Below are 20,115 nucleotides of genomic sequence, written 5' to 3'. Positions count from 1 at the left end.
TACTTGTTCAGACCCTCTACATTCTTAGTGATGTTTTTGGGGGCAAGTTCTATAAACTGCTATATATTGCAGTTGTGCAAATTGTTGGTGGTAAAATCTCCAACTATGATCGTGGAATTGTCTTTTTTTTCCTTTAAATCCTATCAATTTTGCTTTATGTATTTTTAGGCTCTGTTATTGTGTACATACACATTTATAATTATTTTTTTCTGATTTGTTGTCCCTTTTGTCATTATGTAATATTCATCTTTATCTACGGTAATACCCTTTGTCTTGAAGTCTTTTTTTAATCTGATATTGAAAGTCACTTTAGCCTTCTTATATTTACTGTTCGGATAGTATATCTTTTACCATCCACTTACTTTTTGCTAGTCTTTGTCTTTACATTGAAGTGTTTCTTATAGGCAGCATATAGTGGGGGTCTTTTTAACTTATTCTGATAAGCTATGCCTTTTAACTAAATGCTTAGGCCTTTAACATTTAATATAATTATTGATATGGTTGGATTTAGGTTTAATATTTTATTTCTTTAAATCTCCCTTGTTTTTTATTATTCTGTTCTTCCTTTACTGCCTCCTTTTGTATTTTATTTTTTTTAAAGCTATTTATTAAAATATAATTGCTTTACACTGTTGGGCCAGTTTCTGCTGTACAACAAAGTGAATCAGCTGTATTTATACATATATCTCCATATCTCCTCCCTCCTGTGACTCCTTTCCACCCTCCCTATCCCAGCCCTCTAAGTCATCACACATCATTGAGTTTATCTCCCTATGTTATGCAGCAACTTCCCACTAGCTATCTATTTTACATTGGTGGTGTGTATATATATATATATATATACACACACAATGCTACTCTCTCATTTCGTCCCAGCTTCCCCTTTGCTGTGCCCCTCCCGCCCCCCACCGTGTCCTCAAGTCTGTTCTCTACATCTGCATCTTTATTCTTGCCCTGTCACAGGGTTCATCAGTACCATTTTTTTAGATTCCACGTATGTGAGTTAGCATACAGTACTTGTTTTTCTCTTTCTGGCTTACTTTGCTCTGTATGACAGACTCTAGTTCTATTTGCCTCATCCTCCTTTTGTATTATATAGGTATTTTTAGTATTCTATTTTTATTTAAATATCTTTTTGATTATATTTCTTTGTAGTATTTATTATTTTTTTTAGTGGTTGCTCTAAGGATTACAGCATATGTGTTTAAACTTTCATAGTCTTTTTGGATTAATACTACATTTAATACACTTAACATAAAATTTAGAACCCTTGCAACCATATAAACCCCTTTTTTCTTCTCCCAACTTTTTTGTTGTTTTCACTTTTTATCACATTGATATACAGTGAAAAACTTAGCACTGTCTTTGTTTTTGCTTTAAATCATCATATGGATTTTAAAGAACTTAAGAGGAAAAGCAGTCTTTTATATTCACCCAGTTATTTACCATTTCACTTGCTCTTCCTTCCTTCCTGAAGATCCCTGTTTCCCCCCTGGTAAATTTCACAGCAGCCTGCTGATATGCCTTCAGCATTTATTGTGGAGTAGGTCTACTAGCTACATGTTCTCTTGATTTTCCTTCATTTGAGAATCTTGGTAGTTCACCTTCATTCCTGGGGGATGTGTTTGTTGGATATTGTGTGCTGTATTGATACTAATTTTCTTTCTATGCATTCCTACCTCGTTTTATTGTGCTTTGTAGATATTCATTTTCTTACAAATTGAAGGTTTGTGGAGACCCTGCATCAAGCAAATCCGTTGGTGCCATTTTTCCAACAGCATTTGCTCACTTCATGTCTCTGTGTCACATTTTGGTAATTCTCCCAATATTTCAAACTTTTTCATTATTATTGTCATATTTGTGATATTTGTTCAGTGATCTTTGATGTTACTACTGTGACTCTGGAGGCTCAGATGATGGTTAGCTTTTTTTTTTTTTTTTTTAAGCGATAAAGCATTTTTAATGAAGCTATGTACCTTGTTTCGTTTAGACATAATGCTGTTGCACACTTAATAGACTACAGTATAGTGCAAACATAACTTTCATAAGCGCTGAGAAATCAAAAAATTCATGTGATTCGCTTCATTGTGGCGGAATCTGGAACTGAACCCACAATATCTCTGAGGTGTGTCTGTACTTTAAAGATGTGCTGTCTTCTGATGGGAAGTCTGTAATCATTTGTTACTATTTTCTTGTATGTATTGTGTCACTTTCCTTAAGATACTTTGATATTTTCTTCCTTATCTTTGCTTTTCAGCAGTTTTGTTATGATGTCTCTAGGGTGTGGTTTGCTTTGTGATGGTTGTTTTTGGGGACACTGATCTTGAATGTATAAACTTATCTTTTTCACCAAATTTGCGAAATTTTCAGCTGTTGTTTTTTCAAATATTTTTTCTGCTTCAGTCCCTTTCTCTTGTTCATCTTGGCCTCCAATTATATATAATAGACCTTTTGTTATTGTCCCACAGTTTCATGGGGCTTTTTTCTTTTAAATCTTTTATTCTGTATGTTCATTAAAATAGATCATTTCTACTGTTCTATATTTATCTTTAAATTCACTAATCCCTTTGTCATTTATATTCTGTCATTGAGCCCATCAGTGAATTTCCAATATTTTATTTTCCTGTTCTAGAATTTATTCCCTTTTTATTTTTTAAATAGTTTCCACTTCTCTGGGAAGAATTCTTGTCTTTTGCTCATTTCAGGTGCATTTTCCTTTACCTTATGGAACACAGTTATAAGAAGTGTTTTAAAGTCTTCGGTAGTTTCAGTGTTTGAATTGTCCTGGGATTGGCACCCGTTGATTGCCTCTTCCCTGGAGAATTGGAGACATTTCACTGATCTGTTTGTATGTTGAGTAATTTTGGATTGCATCCCAGACATGAAATGAAATCTTCTGGAGGATGTTGGTATTTTTGTTTCAGCATGTAATGAACCTGTTCAGCTTTGGACCAGAAGTTCTGTCTTGCATTCTGTGGAAATCTCAGTTCAGATTGCTAAATCTTTTCTGTGCTGGTTTGGGCTGAAATCTATGTGAGTCCATCCACAGAATTAGAGGGTTTACTTTCTCACACTCCCCCCTCGGGATTCCATCTACATTCTCTCCGTTGTGTAGGGGCTTCTTTTCCTGACTCCTTAGGCATAAAGTTTCCATTGAAGGTTTAGCTGCCTGACTGGAACTGAGGTATTCTAGGCTGGGGCGTTCCCTCAGGGCACAGGTGTACCAAGAATCCCCAGTTGTTTGGGTAGTTTCTCCAGATTTTAAATCCCTTCACAAGCTACCCGATTTTGTTTACTTCTTGGCATCCTCAGGTAGCTGTTTTTTTATACTGAATATTTTGTCCAAATTTTTTAGTTGTAATTAGCAGGAAGGATGGGCTGTAGTGGGCTTATACTGTCACAGTTGAACCAGATCTCCAGTTAGTTAATTTTTTTTTTTGGCTGTGTTGGGTCTTTGTTGCTGTTCATGGGCTTTCTCTAGTTGAGGACAGTGGGGGTTACTCTTTATTGAGGTGTGTGGGCTTCTCATTGTGGTGGCTTCTCTTGTTGTGGAGCACAGGCTCTAGACACACAGGCTTCAGTAGTTGCAGCACACGGGCCCTAGAGCACACAGGCTTCAGTAGCTGTGGTGCGTAGGATCAGTAGTTGTGGCACATGGCCTTTGTTGCTCCGCGGCATGCAGGATCTTCTAGGACCAGGGCTCAAACCCATGTCCCCTGCATTGACAGGTGGATTCTTAACCACTGTACCACCAAGGAAGTCCCCAGTTGGTTAATTTTTACTTGCTGCTTGCTGAGGGTCAGAGATTTGGATTTGACTGCTATCTCTGCAGTTGACAGTCTGGCACTTGAATAAGAACTCTAGTTTCTTCATTTGGCAAAAAAAATTGGAATGTGAAAGCTTGCTCTGCCCAGCCCCACGGGTTGTGTGGAGCAGATGAGATCATGGCTGTGAAGTGCTCCAGAAATGGAAAAGCTGTGTGTGTGCATGTGTGTGCGCGCAGATGTGTGTGTGCACACATGTGTGTGTGGTGTTTACCACTTCTGCCCGGCCACCTCCATGGCAGTGGCATCAGCACCGGCTCTCTCTCTGCAGGCTCTTCCTGGACCTCACTACTACACATGGGGAGACCACGGCGGCATCATCATGGCCATCGCCCAAGGCATGGAGACCAACGAGCTGAAGTAAGCGTCTCTGACGAAGCTTTTTGACATCACAGTGTTCTCCCAGAAGTTTAGCTCTGTGGGTCGTAAGTGGATTATCTCTGTAGCACTAGGTTATGGACAGCACAATTTGTGCCTCGGGAAGTTACTTAAACTTTTCTTGTGTATGAAGTCAGGATGATAATGTGCCCTTCCTTTCTCACAGAGGAACAAATGAAATAATTTTACTGATTTGAAAAAGCACAACTCTAGATAAATATAAGTTAATAATGACTAAAAAATTAACTAGAGGCTCTTCAACTTATCTTTCTCTGCCTTGCGTATGACCCACAGAGTTACTCATAGGATGAGTAATAATAATAAACAATAATGATATGTGAGTAGTCATTTCAGAATGCGTATTGCTTGATAGCCAAGTTACTTTTACTATGATACCTTTGGTTTTGGGGTTCTTACAAATAGACCTGGAAAGGACATTTGGGGTCGATGGCTTCATTTTATAGATGAGGCTCAGAAAGGTAAAGTAACTTGCCCAAGATCCTCCCCGCACTTTGTCAATGACAGGCCAGACCAGCACTCAGGTCTTTCAATTACGTTCTGTACTCTTTGCAGTATATTCCTCTGAAAAGCAAAAATGTCAAGAGTTAGTAACTTCTGCTTTCTTGAGTCCGATTTTACCAGAACCAATTCTTTCATCACTTTTGTCCGAGTGAAATTAACAAGTTAATTTTGTTAACATTAGGTCAGGGCAGGCTAGCTCTCACTTCTCCTTGTTTGGGGCTGAACCTATAAGATGGGCTGCTGAAGGAGGAGGAGAGGGCTTCTCTAATCATCTTGTTTAAGGCAAGGAAGAAAGCTTTCTTTTCCTTGGCTTCTTTTAGAAACAGGGCCAGCAGCAAGAGAGAGAGGTGGGTGGTTTGAAAAGAAAAGATCTTAGCAGCTGGTTTCCCGCGTGGTTAATTGGACACGTGCTGAGCGGCCTGGCCTCCAAGAAACAGAGAGAAGCAAAGTCCTGGTGTTCTGCACTCCACCTGGCAGTTCTCTGGTCTGTGCGGCTCTGGTCAGTGGCTGCTTTAGAGCCAGGAGTCAGAAGAAGCCCTGTTTGTATGCACCACGCTGTGTCCACATTCAGATTGATGTTTGCACAAATGAGGACAGTCACAGGGCACACGCTTCCCACATTCGTGTCATCATTTATTTATCCATTAATTTGTTAATGCCCATCTCACACATTTCATGAGCACTGGTGGTGCCTGGGGATGTGTATGTATAGAGAAATAGGATGTTTTCCTCCACTCTCAGGGAATCCATTCTCTAGAGGTGAGATACGCAAGTAAACAATGTGATGTTCAGGACACTCCGTGAGAAGTACGGTAGGGGACGTAATTTGGCTCCCTAGGAATACATTTCATTCTGTGTGTGGCAGTCAGACTGCAGAGACAGTTCCTGATCTTCCGTGTTTAACTCTCCTCCAGATTACATTTGTATTCCAAGCTGGCTTCTCTGGAGTAGTTAGTGTGATTCTGGTCCTCTCACACCATCTGTCAACGCATATGTGCTCGGGGAACGCAGCGTCATTGCTAGCTAGCTGCAGTAAAACATGGTCAGGAAAGTAGACCTGCTGCCAGAAAATCACAGTGCCCTCCACAGACATTGAACAATGACTTTGGGGTTGTAGACTTCAGGGATATGGACGTAGACTTTAGGGTTGCTCTAGCATCCCTCTATTTGCACAGGTCATTTGAAGATGTCTAGAGGTACGGTTCAAATAAAGCATTTGCAAATATGAGAATATTCAGGCCTCCTATTGACGGGTGCGTGTGTCCCAAATTTCAGTCTGTGTAGTTCAGCCACCTGGCATTTGTATGTTGCTCACAGAGTTTTTTTTCCCTTGCTTCTCCTGCTGCTCTGCTTTTGACCTGTGTGCTATCAGCTTCATCAGAAGAGAAGCAGGAAATAATATTGTAGTTAGTTCAGATCCTTAAACCACATGAATGGAGGCTGCTTCTGACCCAACTGGATTCCTGTTGCTTCCAACACTTATAAGTCTGGTCTCCCCAGCCATGCCCATGGCTCCCTCCTTTGAGTCTCATAGCATTTATCGGGGGCTGTCTCATTGATTCGCCATGCATCACATGCTGCCTCCTTTTGTGAGTTACCTTTTCATTATGTGCGTGAATTCCTCGACTCATTAACGAGGTCTTTGTAGACAAGAATTTCTATTCTATGCAGGCTAGCAGGCACTTAGTAAATGTTTGATTGTTCAAATAAATAGGTCATGCACACTTAGTCTTCCAGGATTGCTTAGTTTTTTTTTTCCTGGTTTATAAGACTGGAAAGGGTGGGGTAGTGTGTAGTCAACACAACCGCTGGGAGTGGGGGGCACTTCTGTTGTGCTCTATTGTAAATGTTAATCCCTGGAGCTCAGATGTGAGTGGAGGTCCCCGGATATGCACAGTCTGGTGAGAATGTGACTGTCAAGAGTTCAGGTCCACGCTGGATGGAAATTGAACATATTTCTGTTAAGCATCATTTCAGGTCAATTACACAAGCATTTGTTGAATATCCACAAGGAGCCAGATGTTATTCTAGGAACCGAGGATGCAGGGGTGAATGAGGCCTCCTTTGGGAGCTGTCCAGCCCGCCTGTGGCTCCGAGATATTTCTGAGCCAGCTGGAGGGAGACGCTTTCTGACCCAAAGCTTATCCAGCCTCAGGGAGGAAGCAACCCTAGTGAGAGGTTTAGTGGGGACAGAGGTTGGAACATTGCTTAATGTAAGAGTTAAGTTTTGGGTTTTCTTTTCTTTGGGTTGTTCTGTTAAATTATTCATGTCTTTCTCTCCCTGATTAGCACAGTTAACAAAGAGTTCATGATTACTTGTTTCAGCTTCTGCCTTGATTCTCCACTGAGGCTGTTTTCTTTGTTGTTGTTAATTGAAATTGAGAGTAAGAAGTGGAACTCTTTGTTTTGCTCCTGTTTTCGGCGTGTCTGAAATGAGTAAACAAGAACCTCTTCTGGGGGTCCTTTACCTCTTCTTCAGCATGCTGTCACCGTGAACCTGCTCAGGGGATGCACGTCTTTCTTCTGTAGAACCAGTGTTCTTTAGAGAAGGGCTGTTGTGTTTTTGCACTCTGACCCAAAACAGACCCAAACCCAACTTGTTGGCCTGATCGTGAGGGATGAGCGCAGTTTCCGTTTCTTCCTGGTGGTGTGCCTGTCAGCACAGTGATAATGGTAGTTACTAATAATACCTTGGACTTTCCCCAAAGCATCTTTCCTCATAGGAGATATCAGATTTCATAGGGCTTCCCTCTGGGAGTCCTGAAAAGCCACTGCAAAGACTACACCCAGCAGAACAGCTGTCTTTTCTGGATCTGAATTCTTTTTTTTTTTTTTAAATAATTTTATTTATTTATTTATTATTTTTTGGGGGGGTACACCAAGTTCAATCATCTGTTTTTCTACACATATCCCCGTATTCCCTCCCTCCCTCGACTCCCCCCCACACACCCTCCCTCGCGTCCCTCCCACCCTCCCCGTCCCAGTCCTCTAAGGCATCTTCCATCCTCAAGGTGAACTCCCTTTGTTTGGATCTGAATTCTTGAAGCAGCTTCACAGTTCTAGAACGTGGGAGGTGGCAGTTAACCTGTTCGCTTGGTTGCAGAACCTGATCGCGTAGTAACTTGGATCGTTGCAGAGAGAGCCACCCCCACCCCCACTTCGTTCTCACCCCCATGTGGTTTCTTCGGCCCCTTGAGTTATAGAGGAACAGGTGTTCTTATCAACCTTTAACCATGGAGAAGCTGAGAGATGGGGTTAAAAAAATATAGTGCAGTTCATTTAATTTCCTTTAACAACAACAACAAAAAAAACATTAATTAATGCCCCTCCGTATGCCAGGGGCAGAAAAGTGAGTAAGAGGTCTTATTCCTGATGAATGGCAGTCCTCGTAGAGGATGCTCACAAAATCAGGTCATTTAAATATAGTGGGTGTGTTACTGAACCAAACTTGGGTCTGCTCGCCCATCTGCTGACACTGGGTTGTGGTGAAGGAAGTGCAGCGGTTATTGTAAGGTATCAGGCAAGGAGTCTTGAACTCCCTGATGGGTTTCATCAAAGCATGTTTAAAGGCCAGGTGAGGGAGGGGTGTTTCAGGGTATGTGATCAGCCCTGCACAATTCTCTAATTGGCTGATGCTGAGGTACTGGGGGGAGGGTGTCACAGGGGTTAACATTATCAGTCCTCAGGCTCCAGGAGCTGCCTGCTCATGGTCATCAAGTAGGTAAAGTCTTCCATTTGGTGGTGGTTTTAGCATCCGTAAAACAACTCAGGAAATGTGCATCAGATACTGTTATCTAGGTACTTCAGAGAGGAGCTGCAGTAGAGGACCTGGGGGAGAGGCCCCGTAGGTCCTGCTCAGTTGTAGGTACAAGGTGGAGGTGAGCACAGGGGTGCAGGGGGACCACAGAAGGACGGCCCGGAATGCTATCTGGGAGACAGGTGAAGGCTTCTGGGAGGAGAGAAACTTGAGCTGAGACTTCGAGGGTGAAAAGTGATGTTGGAATGCCATCCCGGGTTTAGAAAGAGCTTGAGCAGAGACCAGCATGATCCGTGTGGATGGTGCAGCTTTTTAGTGTTGACAGACTGCAGATCTCAGGGTGGGGGTGTGAGGAATGAGACTTGAGGTTGAGCTAGGGGCCAGGACCCCCCAGGACCATACATGCCTCACCAGAGAGATTGGACTTTCTTTTTGAGATGATATGGTCCCTTCGAGGATTTTACATAGGGGAACGGCATGGCTAGTATAGAAAGATGGCTCTGGCAATTTGAGGAGCATGAATTTTTAAAGGACTGAGACTGGAGGTGAGAGATGCTGCTTAGGTGGGGACCAAGCATTTGAAGGACTAGGTCTGCAGGACTTGCTTTTTGATTAGACGGTGTTGGGAAGAATGGGGGGGTGACGGGGCAAGGTGATCATATCACTCATAGGAGAGCAGAGGAAAAAAAGTCAGCCTGAAAGGCCATAGGATGAGTACAGATGTGGACAGGTTGAACTGAAGTGGCTGTGGGATGTCCACGGCAAGATACCTGGCAGGGATCTGGACATATGATATCATCTGGTTCCACCTTCCACCTCCCATTGCAAGAATTTTCTCTCTGTCATCTGTAATGGATGATCACCTGGTCTTTGCTTGAATAATTCTAGTGATGAGGACTTTGTCACATCAAAAGGAGCTTCCATTTCACTTTGGGACAATTCGTTGTTCATTTGTTCGTACACTCATTTATTTATTCATCCATTCCTTTATGAATGAAAGTTGTCAGGTCAGAGAGAGCCCAAATTCTCCTCACTCCCATTTCTATTCAGTGGGCTCAGCTCTGCTTCCAGGAGGCACATCCAACAGATACTTCCTCTTTTGCCTGAAAGCTTTTCGGATACTTGGGGACCCTTTCCTGTCCTTTTGAGAGCCTCTTCCATTCCATGGCAAACAGCTCCAGTTCCTTCCCTCCTGTGCTGTAGGATCCTGAATCTACACCCTCTAGTTTCTCCTCCCAGTGTCAATGCTTTAAGATGTGGAGCCTGGATCTGCCCCCAGCAGCCTGAAACATGCATCGCGTTGGCCTTGATACCTACATGATCCTAGACATTCGATTGCTGTTAATAAAAACCTAAGACTGTCTTTTACACTTTGACAGCCACTTCAAACTGGTAGTTCTACTAAATTATTTTTTTAATTGAGGTATCATTTACACACCATGAGCTGCTCTGATCTTCAGTACACCATTTCATCAGTTCTGAAGGTTGCATGTCAAGATGTAAATCATTTCCATCACCCCAAAAATACCCATGTGCCCCTTCCCAGTCAGTACTATTCCCCCCACCCCACTGCCACAAAGATCCTTATGAAGAAAAGAATGCCCTGTATCATTACCCTGTTCTCAGATCAAGAATTACTCTGAGAAAAGGAAATGGGATTCGTTTGTTGTGACTTGTGTGTGAAACCATTTGAGCTCCCAGCTCTGACTTCCTTCGTATCTAAGTTCTCTCAAATCAACTGTTTCATAATCCATTCTTGAGATAACTTTTTCTTCTTAAAGGAAATAAAACTGCTTTTTCTCTTCTAGTCTTGAGATCTCTAGCTGTTCTCGTGGTTCTTTTTCGAGATTATTAAAAGGAACTTTGCCATCATACCTTTAAATCTTTCAGTTCCCTAGAATGTGCTTTATTTCGTGTTCATTTTCTTTTAACTTCCTTGTTTTTTTCTTCTTTGTCCAGTTTGAAGATCATTCTCCTTAATAAAGATACAACCAAAATAGAAATCAACAAACTGCTTCTGCCTTTTTTTCTATCACTCCTATTTATACCATTAACCATCAGACAGATGATCTTATTCCATTGTAATTCTTCATAGAACTTACTGGGTATCCAACCTGCATCCCACTGCCCACTAATCTGCCAATTATTTTGGTAATTTGAAGCATAATCCTTGACTTATTTTGAGCTTGAGTTGTTTGGCCACTGTTCTGCAGATGACTAGCTCTAAGAATTACAGCTAGAGTTAATTAGCAGATTGCTACTGCTCTTAAAGTTTTTGACCTTGGTTATATGACTCTTTTCTCATTGAATATGTTTTTTGAAAGTCTGAGCTCATCAAGGACCTTTCTGTACAGCCACGCATTTGTGTTTTAAGTTGAGTGTCTACCACTACTTCGCTTACTTAGTGTATCTTTGGTTATGTTATTATTATCTTATTATTATATTATAGTCTCATCTTCTTGAGAGTTTTGGCCATGAGATTATGTCTGTGCTTTTATCTGAACATTTCGAATTCTCCATTCCTAAGGGCTGAGGCCCTACCTCCTCTTTCATGACTATTGGGAATATAAAGATGGCTTTGTTTGTTTTCTTGCAAGGTTCTCGTCACTTTCGCTTCACCAGCACAAGTTCTCCTTTGGAGGTCAGAATTCGGTCCAGAATAGATGTTCCCTTAACTATTGCAGTTGATAATGTCACTATCATGTCTCCAAAAATTTGAAAAAGCACTGTTTTCTAAATGCACAGTTTATTCTTAGATACAGGGCTGTGCTTGGCCATGCACCTGTTTTTTAGTCTCATTTATATGTTATTGTCAGAGTCTGCTGGGAACTTCTCAAGAAATGGGATGATTCATTTCCTGAGGTTATCTCGAGTTCAAGGAGCTGTTACATAGAATTACCTAGGCAATGTGCAGGCAGACAGACTTCCGGCATTGTCACAGAGGACACAGGTAGCTCCCATCATGTCTGGCTAATAGGCCGACTCTGCTGGTTCACTTTGCTTTAAAGACGGTACTAAGCCTGTAGCTCATCACCCTGGTACAAGGAGGAGACTGCATGAGCTAACCTATCCCCGTATCTGCTTCAGAGGTAGCTTAAACCAAAAGCATGCTGGCCAGAAGAGATTGCTCCTCTTAGGAAGCTCTGTGGAGGAGATCACTTAGTCCCCGTTGCCGTGTAGCCCCACCACTCACTTTAACCTGTAGCCTTCTTGCAGAAGTACCGATTTTAGTCATCTCAAGATAAGAGGAAGTGTTTGGGTTGAATGATGTTGTAAAAAGATTGATGTCAAGTATTAAGATCCTGGGTGAATAAAACTAACATCTCAAAAACATGGGAAAAATAAAAGTTTTGTATATAATTTGGGTTTAAGAGAGCCGCAGTAGCTCTGTGACCCTAATGAACCCTCTCTTAATTGAGTGGTTTCTTATGGTGAGCATCTCACCAGCTTCCCGGGTGCTGAAACAAATGTCAGGCACACTTTCCTCTCTCCTTCCCCCGCCTTCCCCTCCTCCTCCTCTTTCCTCCCCCTCCCCTTCCTCCTCTTCAATACAAAAGATAATTTACAATCAGTACGGTTACTTTAGGGCTGCTTTCCCTGCCGGGGCTTGCTCTCTTGTGCTGATGTAGTCTGCCTTGGAGAATTTCTTCGGACACAACTTAGTTTTTAAGACTGTGGGAAAAATTGTGTAAAAAAATACGCATGTAACCTTCACCTACACCTCATGTAACAATCACCAGTTGTTAACCTTCTGTCCGTTTGCTCTGCTTTTGCCATCTATCCTTTCTGCCATCTTTCTATCCATCCATCCATCCATCCATCCTTTTTAAGGGGGAATCATTTGAAAGAAAGTTTCAGATATTGTGCCCCTTCATAGCTAAATACTTAAGCATATTCATATCTCCAATAAGTAAGGGTATTTTCCTACACAACCAGAATGCCATTATCACACCCAAGAAAATGATCATGAACTATTATATTTTCTCAGTTGTCCTAAATTATTTGTAGCTGTTTTTTTTTCCCCAATCCAGGATTCAGTCAGGGTTTACACATTGCATTTGGTCATTACACCTTATTTAGTCTTTTAATCTATAATAGAGCTCTCTGCCTCTTTGGTTGGTTGGTTGGTTGGTTGGTTGATTTTTCATGGCCTTGATGTTTTGAAGAATTCAGACCGGTTGTCATACAGAAACTTCCACGTTCTGAATTTGTCCAACTGCATGAAATAGTGCCTAGATAATGTATTATCCTCAGTGCTTTATCCAGGAGGTACACGATGGCAGGTTGTTGCCCTGTGAGTGATGCTAAGTTTGGCGAGGGTTGTGACTCAGATTGTCCACTGTAAGTTACATATCTCCCTTTGCAGTGAGTGTGAGTTGATAGCTTTAGACCATGTGAACACTCTGGTCCCCAGCACTCTCTCACCCGGTGGTTTTAGCATCCAGGGATGATGTTGTCTGATTCTGGTTTTACAGTGGGGCGTTACAGAACAGTCACTTTTCTCATTGTCATTGTTTTCAGTGTTTATTAGGTAGCATTGTAGTATAATAAAAAAAATTCCCCCCTCCCCTTCTCTTCTCCTTTTCTATTGTTTAGCGTCCGATGCCCTATTTTCATTCTGTGTATTATCCGTTACCATCATTTCTCTTTCTTATGTTCACATTTTCCCACACTGGCCGGTTGGAGCTCCATCAAGCTGGCTCCCGTGTCCTTTTGCATCAACCGCGTCAGCCTCTGAGCACTTCCCCCCTTTCCGGCACAACCTTAAAGTTTCCCAGCTTTAGCCCAGGGTCAGCCACTTCTCCAAGGAGCCCTGGTTCCTATTACAGGTGAATGTTATCTGGAAACCAAGCTCTTGCCCTGGAGACTTTAACTGTAAGGATCGTCTTACTTGCATTTGGGCAGGTACAGCACCAACGAAGGGGAGACCTGGAAAACATTCATCTTCTCCGAGAAGCCGGTGTTTGTGTACGGGCTCCTCACAGAACCTGGCGAGAAGAGCACTGTCTTCACCATCTTTGGCTCCAACAAAGAGAACATGCACAGCTGGCTGATCCTCCAGGTCAATGCCACAGATGCCTTGGGTGAGCTGCTGCCTCCTCGGCCCTTTGCATGGAAACACCTATTGACCAAAGCATCTGCTTAGATACTGTGCACTCAGAAAAGTTTGTGGTCCATTGAAGAAGAGGGGCACATATGCAGTAAGGGAATGAGGGACTCAGAGGCAGTTACTCGGGCAATTCTTAATAGGACCACATGTCATCTTTTGTATCCTCATTTCCTGTGCAGTCACGGGGCACAGGGTAGGTTTAGGTATATGTGTGGTGAACATGTGAATGAATGACTGCTAGAAAGCATTCTTCCCAATTAGCAGTGTCAGTGTGGCAGATTTGGTGAGTAACTGCTACTAATGATGCAGGGTCCTCTGAGGGCTATGTGGGGTCTCATCACCATCTGCTGGCCCAGGCCCAGGACCTGTAAGCAAGTGAACAGGGAGCGCGAACCTCCTCAGCATCCTTCTTCCTTCCTGGCCCCCATGCAACTCCGCCCTCTGCAACTTCTCTGCCTTGGCTGACATTATCCCAGCCGCCTGGAATGCTCCTGGGCTACCCATTCAATACCCACTCGTTGAAATCCTTCTTGTGGATCAGGACCCAGTGCACGTGGCTGCTAATCCCAGCCTGAAGGCCTCTCCCCTCTACTCTGTGTGCAGGGCATGCGTGTACTCATCACACCTTGAATTACACGTGTGTCTGTCACTCTGTGTGTGTCGTCTCCCAGCAACTAGCTCATAGATCTTTAGACGCAAGAACCTGCCCTGTGCATATTTATATTCTATCCTCTGGACGGCCTAATAGCCTTACTGTCAGTAAGGGTTTAATAAATGCTTGTTGATTGGAATGGCATTGAATTGACAGTAGTTCATCAGTTATAGATAGTGTTTAATGTGACCAAAGACACACATGTGCGAAAGACATAAACTACCGGTATAGACTGGGCATACTGTGGAATTCCTGTGGAAACCCCTCTACGTAAATTTCAAGTGGATGTGGGTGGATGGAGTGACTGTCAAGGTTGCGTGACCATTTCTCAGCCTCCTTCCATGAAGATCCTGTACCTTCCAAGCAGTCACAGAATTCTCTTGCCCATGGGCCGTACTACCAGATGCATCCACATTGCCTCGGGAAGCAGGCAGGGAACAGTACTCCTGAGTGATACCATTCAGGGATTCAGCCTCTACCTAACTCCCTGGAGATAAACATCTTTGGGTACCTACTTCTAGAGGAAACTGCAGAATCTGCTCAAATCTTTCAGAAATCTAGACAGTGAGCACCAAAGGTGCTTGCTTCTTCCCAGCTTCGTCAGATGGATGTCGGTGTTTCAGGGGGTGCCGGGGGGTGCCTTCTGGCCTCCAAGCCAGCTGATTAGAGGGTCAGGACGGCTCTGGAGGCCTGCACGCTTGCTGGGCAGCAACAGGAGGTGCAGGAAGTGGGTGGCTGGGTTGTCGGGCAGGCAGGACAGGAAACCCCACGTGGGCCCCCCTCTAATGCTGCATTTCCTCCTCCTCAGGGGTCCCCTGCACAGAGAATGACTACAAGCTGTGGTCCCCATCTGATGAGCGGGGCAATGAGTGTCTGCTGGGGCACAAAACTGTTTTCAAACGGAGGACCCCCCACGCCACATGCTTTAACGGAGAAGACTTTGACCGGCCAGTGGTTGTGTCCAACTGTTCGTGCACCCGAGAGGACTATGAATGGTTGGTTCTTCAGCAATGCCAGGGACTGAGCTTTGTCCTGGTCACTCAGCAGTGTGGGAAACAGACTAGGGCATGGTCCCTTCCCCTGAAGACAGGGAGGGAATCATAGGAAACAAATATTTATTAAGCATCTCTTATGAGCCAGGAACTGTGCTAGGCATTTTTTATGTAGATTATTCCATTTACTTGTTAACAGCCAGGTGGTATGGTGGCAGTGTGACACCCAGGCAAGCTGTAGTAATTTATGCAGAAATAGATCACTCTGGGATTTTTTTCTACAAGGGCAATCCAAGAAAGGAACATGCTGAAGGTTCCACTGCAGAGAACTCCTTTTTCTTAGCAGCAGTGCTCTGGAGGGAATTTGTTTCTTTATCTTTATCTGAAACAAAGGGGTGTTTTATTTATTCATATATATATATATATAGTGTTTTTAAAATATATATACATATATATGTATATTCATTAGTCCTTGAGTAAAATATCCAAGGCACTGCTTGATAATGTGGAAGAAATGGCATGCACACAAATCATTGTAACAGGAGATGGGAAGATGCAGGTACCTTGGAGGAGGAACGGGGTGCTTTTACTGGGATTATTAATAGGAAAGAGGAGACTGTGATTTGCTACTAGGTAATCAGGAAATCTCTGGAGGAAGCACTATTTGAGATGGGCTTAAAGAAGAAGCATCTGGATACATGGACAGGAGTGTTCTAAGAAGACGTAGCAGCAGGGTGAAGGTGTGGAATCAGGAAAGTGTAGTTGGTGGTTTAGTTTGGGTGCCATGTTGGGTGTATGACTGGGGGTCAGTGAGTGGAGATGAAGCTGAAAAGAGAGAGAATACAGTGGAGTGGAGACTCGGGTGTGGACCGTATTCTGTAAGCAGAAGGGTGTCTGGAGGCTTTTGAGGAGAGTTGATCAGAACAGAGCTTGGCTTTAGGAAGAAGATACTAGCAGTAGAGACATAGGGTCTCAGAGCCCGTAGACAGTCCCCCGAGTCTGTGATCCAGTATGAAATCATTCTAGAATATGCAGGACTCTCAATAGAGCATAAGTACTGATGGTAAGCACATAACTCATTTTTCAGTGGTTGCGGAAGCATAAAGTAAAGTTTGTTTTGGGAAACCACATTTACCTTTGCTAAAGCCAGAAACCACAAATGTGCGAGTCCAGAGGTTGGAACAGGGCCATAGAGTCAGTGTTTTAGGCTTTGCAGGTCATGTGGTCTCCGTTGCAGCTATTCAGCTCTGCCTGCATATTGAGATTGCTGCCTAGATGAATGGGCATGGCCGTGACCCGATAAAGCTTTATTTACAAAACAGCCAACCAGATTTGGTCAATTCCAGTCCTAGACCAATGCTCCTGAAACTGGAATGTACATGTGAATCACCTGGGGTCTTGTTAAAATGCAAGTCCTAACTTGGTCTTCCTGGGGCCCTGCAGTCACCCAGGCTCCGGGTGACCTACAGGCTGCGTATCTACAAAGCCATCCTCGAAGCAGCAGGGCTTTAGACAGTTCAAGATGAGCATCCCCTGCGAAAGCTGTGTGGTCCTAAGATAACAACGGAGACACTTTCATGGCAGGAGCACTGAGCTGTTTGAAGTTTCCAGTGACGTCTGCTCAGTGCCCCTCTGCTGTCTTCTGCTCTCCCTTAGAGAAGCCTAAATGGTCATTCTAATCGGGGAGGTTTTGCTGGCCTGAGGTATCCCTGTAGACTGGATTGAGACAGTGGAGGCCCTGATCATGGAAAAGATTACAAGCCCTCTCTCTTCCCTCTTTTATCCCCATTAAGTACTTCAAAATAAGACAAAATGAAAAATATCTGAGAAAATCTAACAAATCTTGATTTTTTTTTGATGACCATTATCATGCTTTTTCTCTAACATCATCTTTTTTCTCAAAATGACCCCAGAATAACAGTAGCAACAACAAAAAGCAAAAGCCAGGGGCTGATGTGCTACCTGATAAACTGGCCTGGCCTCCAAAGGTCTACCATGTCTACCCTGCTGAAACCCACTGGGTGTGGAGACCAGGAAACACCCTGCCCTGCGCCTCTTGGACTTGGGCTTCAGGCCAAATGGGATTTTGGGGGTGATGATCTGTGCAAATGGTGAAGGCTGTGCTTCAGGACATCTGTAGTTGTTCCTCTGTTTGCTGTAGTTGCTAGAAAGGAGCCAGCCTGACTGCGTGGCTCTTGGAAAATGTTTGGTGGCACTGGACTGTGGCAGCGAGGAGGGAAGGGGCTGGAAATGGACATGAGGAGAGGAAGTGAGAACCAGGGAGCTCCGAGTGTCTGTCCATTAGTCCTGCTCCTGCGTGACAGCTGTATTTCTGACAGTTGTTTCAGGCCTTCCTGGGAAGCACAGTTACTGGTCCATATGTTCTGTGATTTCAGGGCTAGTTTCTTTTACATCTTTATATTTCCCCCGCAGTTGCCAGTAAGAGTAGTTTTCAAACTCTTGACTGCAACTCCTAGTAAGCAATGTATTTTATAGTGTGACCCTGTACCTACACATGTTTGTAGACATGTGCACACATCTATGTAAACAAGTTTTAAGAGGTAAGATTTACTTTTTTTCTGTCTTCTTTTTTTGGGCTGCATTGGGTCTTTGTTGCTGCCCGCAGGCTTTCTCTAGTTGCGGAGAGCGGGGCTACTCTTGGTTGTGGTGCACAGGCTTCTCATTGGGTGGCTTCTCTTGTTGCAGAGCACAGGCTCCAGGCATGCGGGCTTCAGTAGTTGTGGCACATGGGCTCAGTAATTGTGGCTCTCAGGCTCTAGAGCACAGGCTCAGTAGTTGTGGCTCACGGGCTTAGTTGCTCCGGGGCATGTGGGATCTTCCCAGACCAGGGATCGAACCCACGTCCCCTGCATTGACAGGCGGATTCTCAACCACTGCGACACCAAAGAAGTCCATGATTTACTTTTAAGTGCAGTGAATTTTGCAATCTGTTGTTCTGTGTGGGGAGTGGGGAGTCTTTAAAGAAGCTGCCTAAGAAGGGTACTTTGCCATTGGAGTAATTAATGCTCTGCCTAGTCCCAGCCATGGTGTAAAAATGTACCGTATTTAATGAATGGGGCCTGTTTGATATAGTACTAGAACTGCTCCCTTCTGAGTAATGCTGTACAGAGCGCTAAATGTAGATTGTGATGTAATATGTACATGAGCCACTTTGCCCTGTACCTGTTAATACTTTTCCTATAGTAGGTATTATACATAATAGAGTAAATGAAGCCTTTTTGGTAAAGCATGTCAGCATAGAAAATCCCTTTGGATTACGAGTTCATGGTTTGGGCCGGACCTTGGCAAAGGACATGGTACAGCTTCCTCATTTTAAAGCCATCCACTCACGCAATCAAGGGCAGGGCCAAGACTAGACCTGGGACCCCTGCTTCCTACTCCAGGGCTCTGCCCGGCTAGCGGGCCTGTGGGGCAGAGATGTGGTCCCCAAGTTACAGAAGGTCTTGTGGACTAAAGGACTAGGTCCTGAAGTGCAAGAGGAGGCACCCATGATGACTTTAGCTAGTAGGTGCTCATGGTCTTAAATAACACTGAATGCTTAGTTTAGAAAAAAGACTGTTCTTTTACATTTCTCTTTTAATTCTTCCAGTCATATCAAGGGGAAAGTCCACGGGTGTTAGTAACTCTTGCCACTTGCTGATTGCTTTTAACAAAGAGAGGTCAGGCCCAGAGTCCCTGGGCAAGGAAATGGATCCAGCTAAAACATTCCATATTACTTTGTTTTTGGCATCATGATCTGTCTCATTTTTGTCTATTTATGATAGTGGTTTTCCAATTACGGCTCTGATATAAAGTTTCTTTTGAAAATGTGTTAGTGTAAAAGGGTGAGTATTTGTTAAAGGGACGTGTTGCGTAACTTACAATACGGGTGGTGGCCATCGGGTGGACATCGCAAGGGAGGGTCCCGAAATACCTGAAGCGTGTAAACCAGCGGCCTTAACGCACTCCATTTGCCTTTTCAGTGACTTCGGCTTCAAGATGAGTGAAGATTTGTTATTAGAGGTTTGTGTTCCGGATCCTGAGTTTTTTGGGATGTTGTACTTCCCTCCCGTGCCTTGTCCTGTGGGTTCTACTTACAGGAGAACCAGAGGGTACGTCTCAGGAAGGTTGCCATGTCTGGGACACAGCGGGTCTGCACTTGGCAAGGAGAGTGTAGAGGACCACCTGAGTTCCTTTCCTACTCTAAATGCCAGAATTCCAAGTTAGCAGGTTTCAGGTAGCTTGGGTGAGGTTTAAAATTGTGATGTTTGCAAATGCTTCTCCCCACCTCCCCCACCCCCGCCCCCACTCCCCGTGGGGGAGAAATGCAAGTCTGTAAGCTTCTCTGCAACTCTAGTTGTTTCTTAAGTCATAAACTTCAGCCAGTGCACATCTTCAGAGCATTGTGTTGAAGAGATGCAATTGACTGTCCAACAATACACGTTTGAAATGCATATAGGGTCCACTTACATGTGGATTTTCTTCAGTAAATATAGTACCTGTATTTTCATTTCACGGATCTTTAAGTGTGGGGAAAAGTTTGTATTCAATTAGAGCTCAGAATATGTAGAATCAAAGGAACTAGGGTTCTAGTCCTGATTCTGTTCCGACTGTTTGAGCTTCCTGCCTTTGGGTGAGGCATTTATGAACTCCTTTGACGTTTGTGGTAGAGATAGCAGTGTGGGGATTTTTACCTATCGGAGGAGGGGTGGTGTCAGTGCCCCTAACCCTGGAGTTGTTCAAGGGTCAGTGGTATGTGTGAAACTCCCGCCTGGGACAGCACTTCAAGTTGTCTGGGCTGCCTAATTTATTTACAAGCAGAAGCAATTCAGTTATTCAGCATCCTTCTTGCTGTATAGGAAAATGAATAGATAAGCTGT

The 20,115-nt window shown here is 43.6% G+C and overlaps 1 protein-coding gene across 3 annotated transcripts in view; it reads left to right on the top strand.

Annotated features, from left to right (window-relative positions):
* The window catches only part of SORL1 (sortilin related receptor 1), a 162,717-nt gene that overhangs the window by 66,120 nt on the left and 76,482 nt on the right, over positions 1–20,115 (top strand). For all 3 annotated transcript variants that reach the window (XM_057748986.1, XM_057748987.1, XM_057748988.1), the window contains exons 12-15: positions 4,096–4,184; positions 13,387–13,565; positions 15,052–15,238; positions 19,219–19,347. In XM_057748986.1, the coding sequence (XP_057604969.1) occupies positions 4,096–4,184; positions 13,387–13,565; positions 15,052–15,238; positions 19,219–19,347 (584 nt within the window). The remainder of the gene's footprint in view (positions 1–4,095; positions 4,185–13,386; positions 13,566–15,051; positions 15,239–19,218; positions 19,348–20,115) is intronic.

This window comes from Hippopotamus amphibius, chromosome 9, assembly GCF_030028045.1.
Source record: "Hippopotamus amphibius kiboko isolate mHipAmp2 chromosome 9, mHipAmp2.hap2, whole genome shotgun sequence".
NCBI lineage: Eukaryota > Metazoa > Chordata > Mammalia > Artiodactyla > Hippopotamidae > Hippopotamus > Hippopotamus amphibius.
This window is presented reverse-complemented; position numbering and strand designations above follow the sequence as displayed.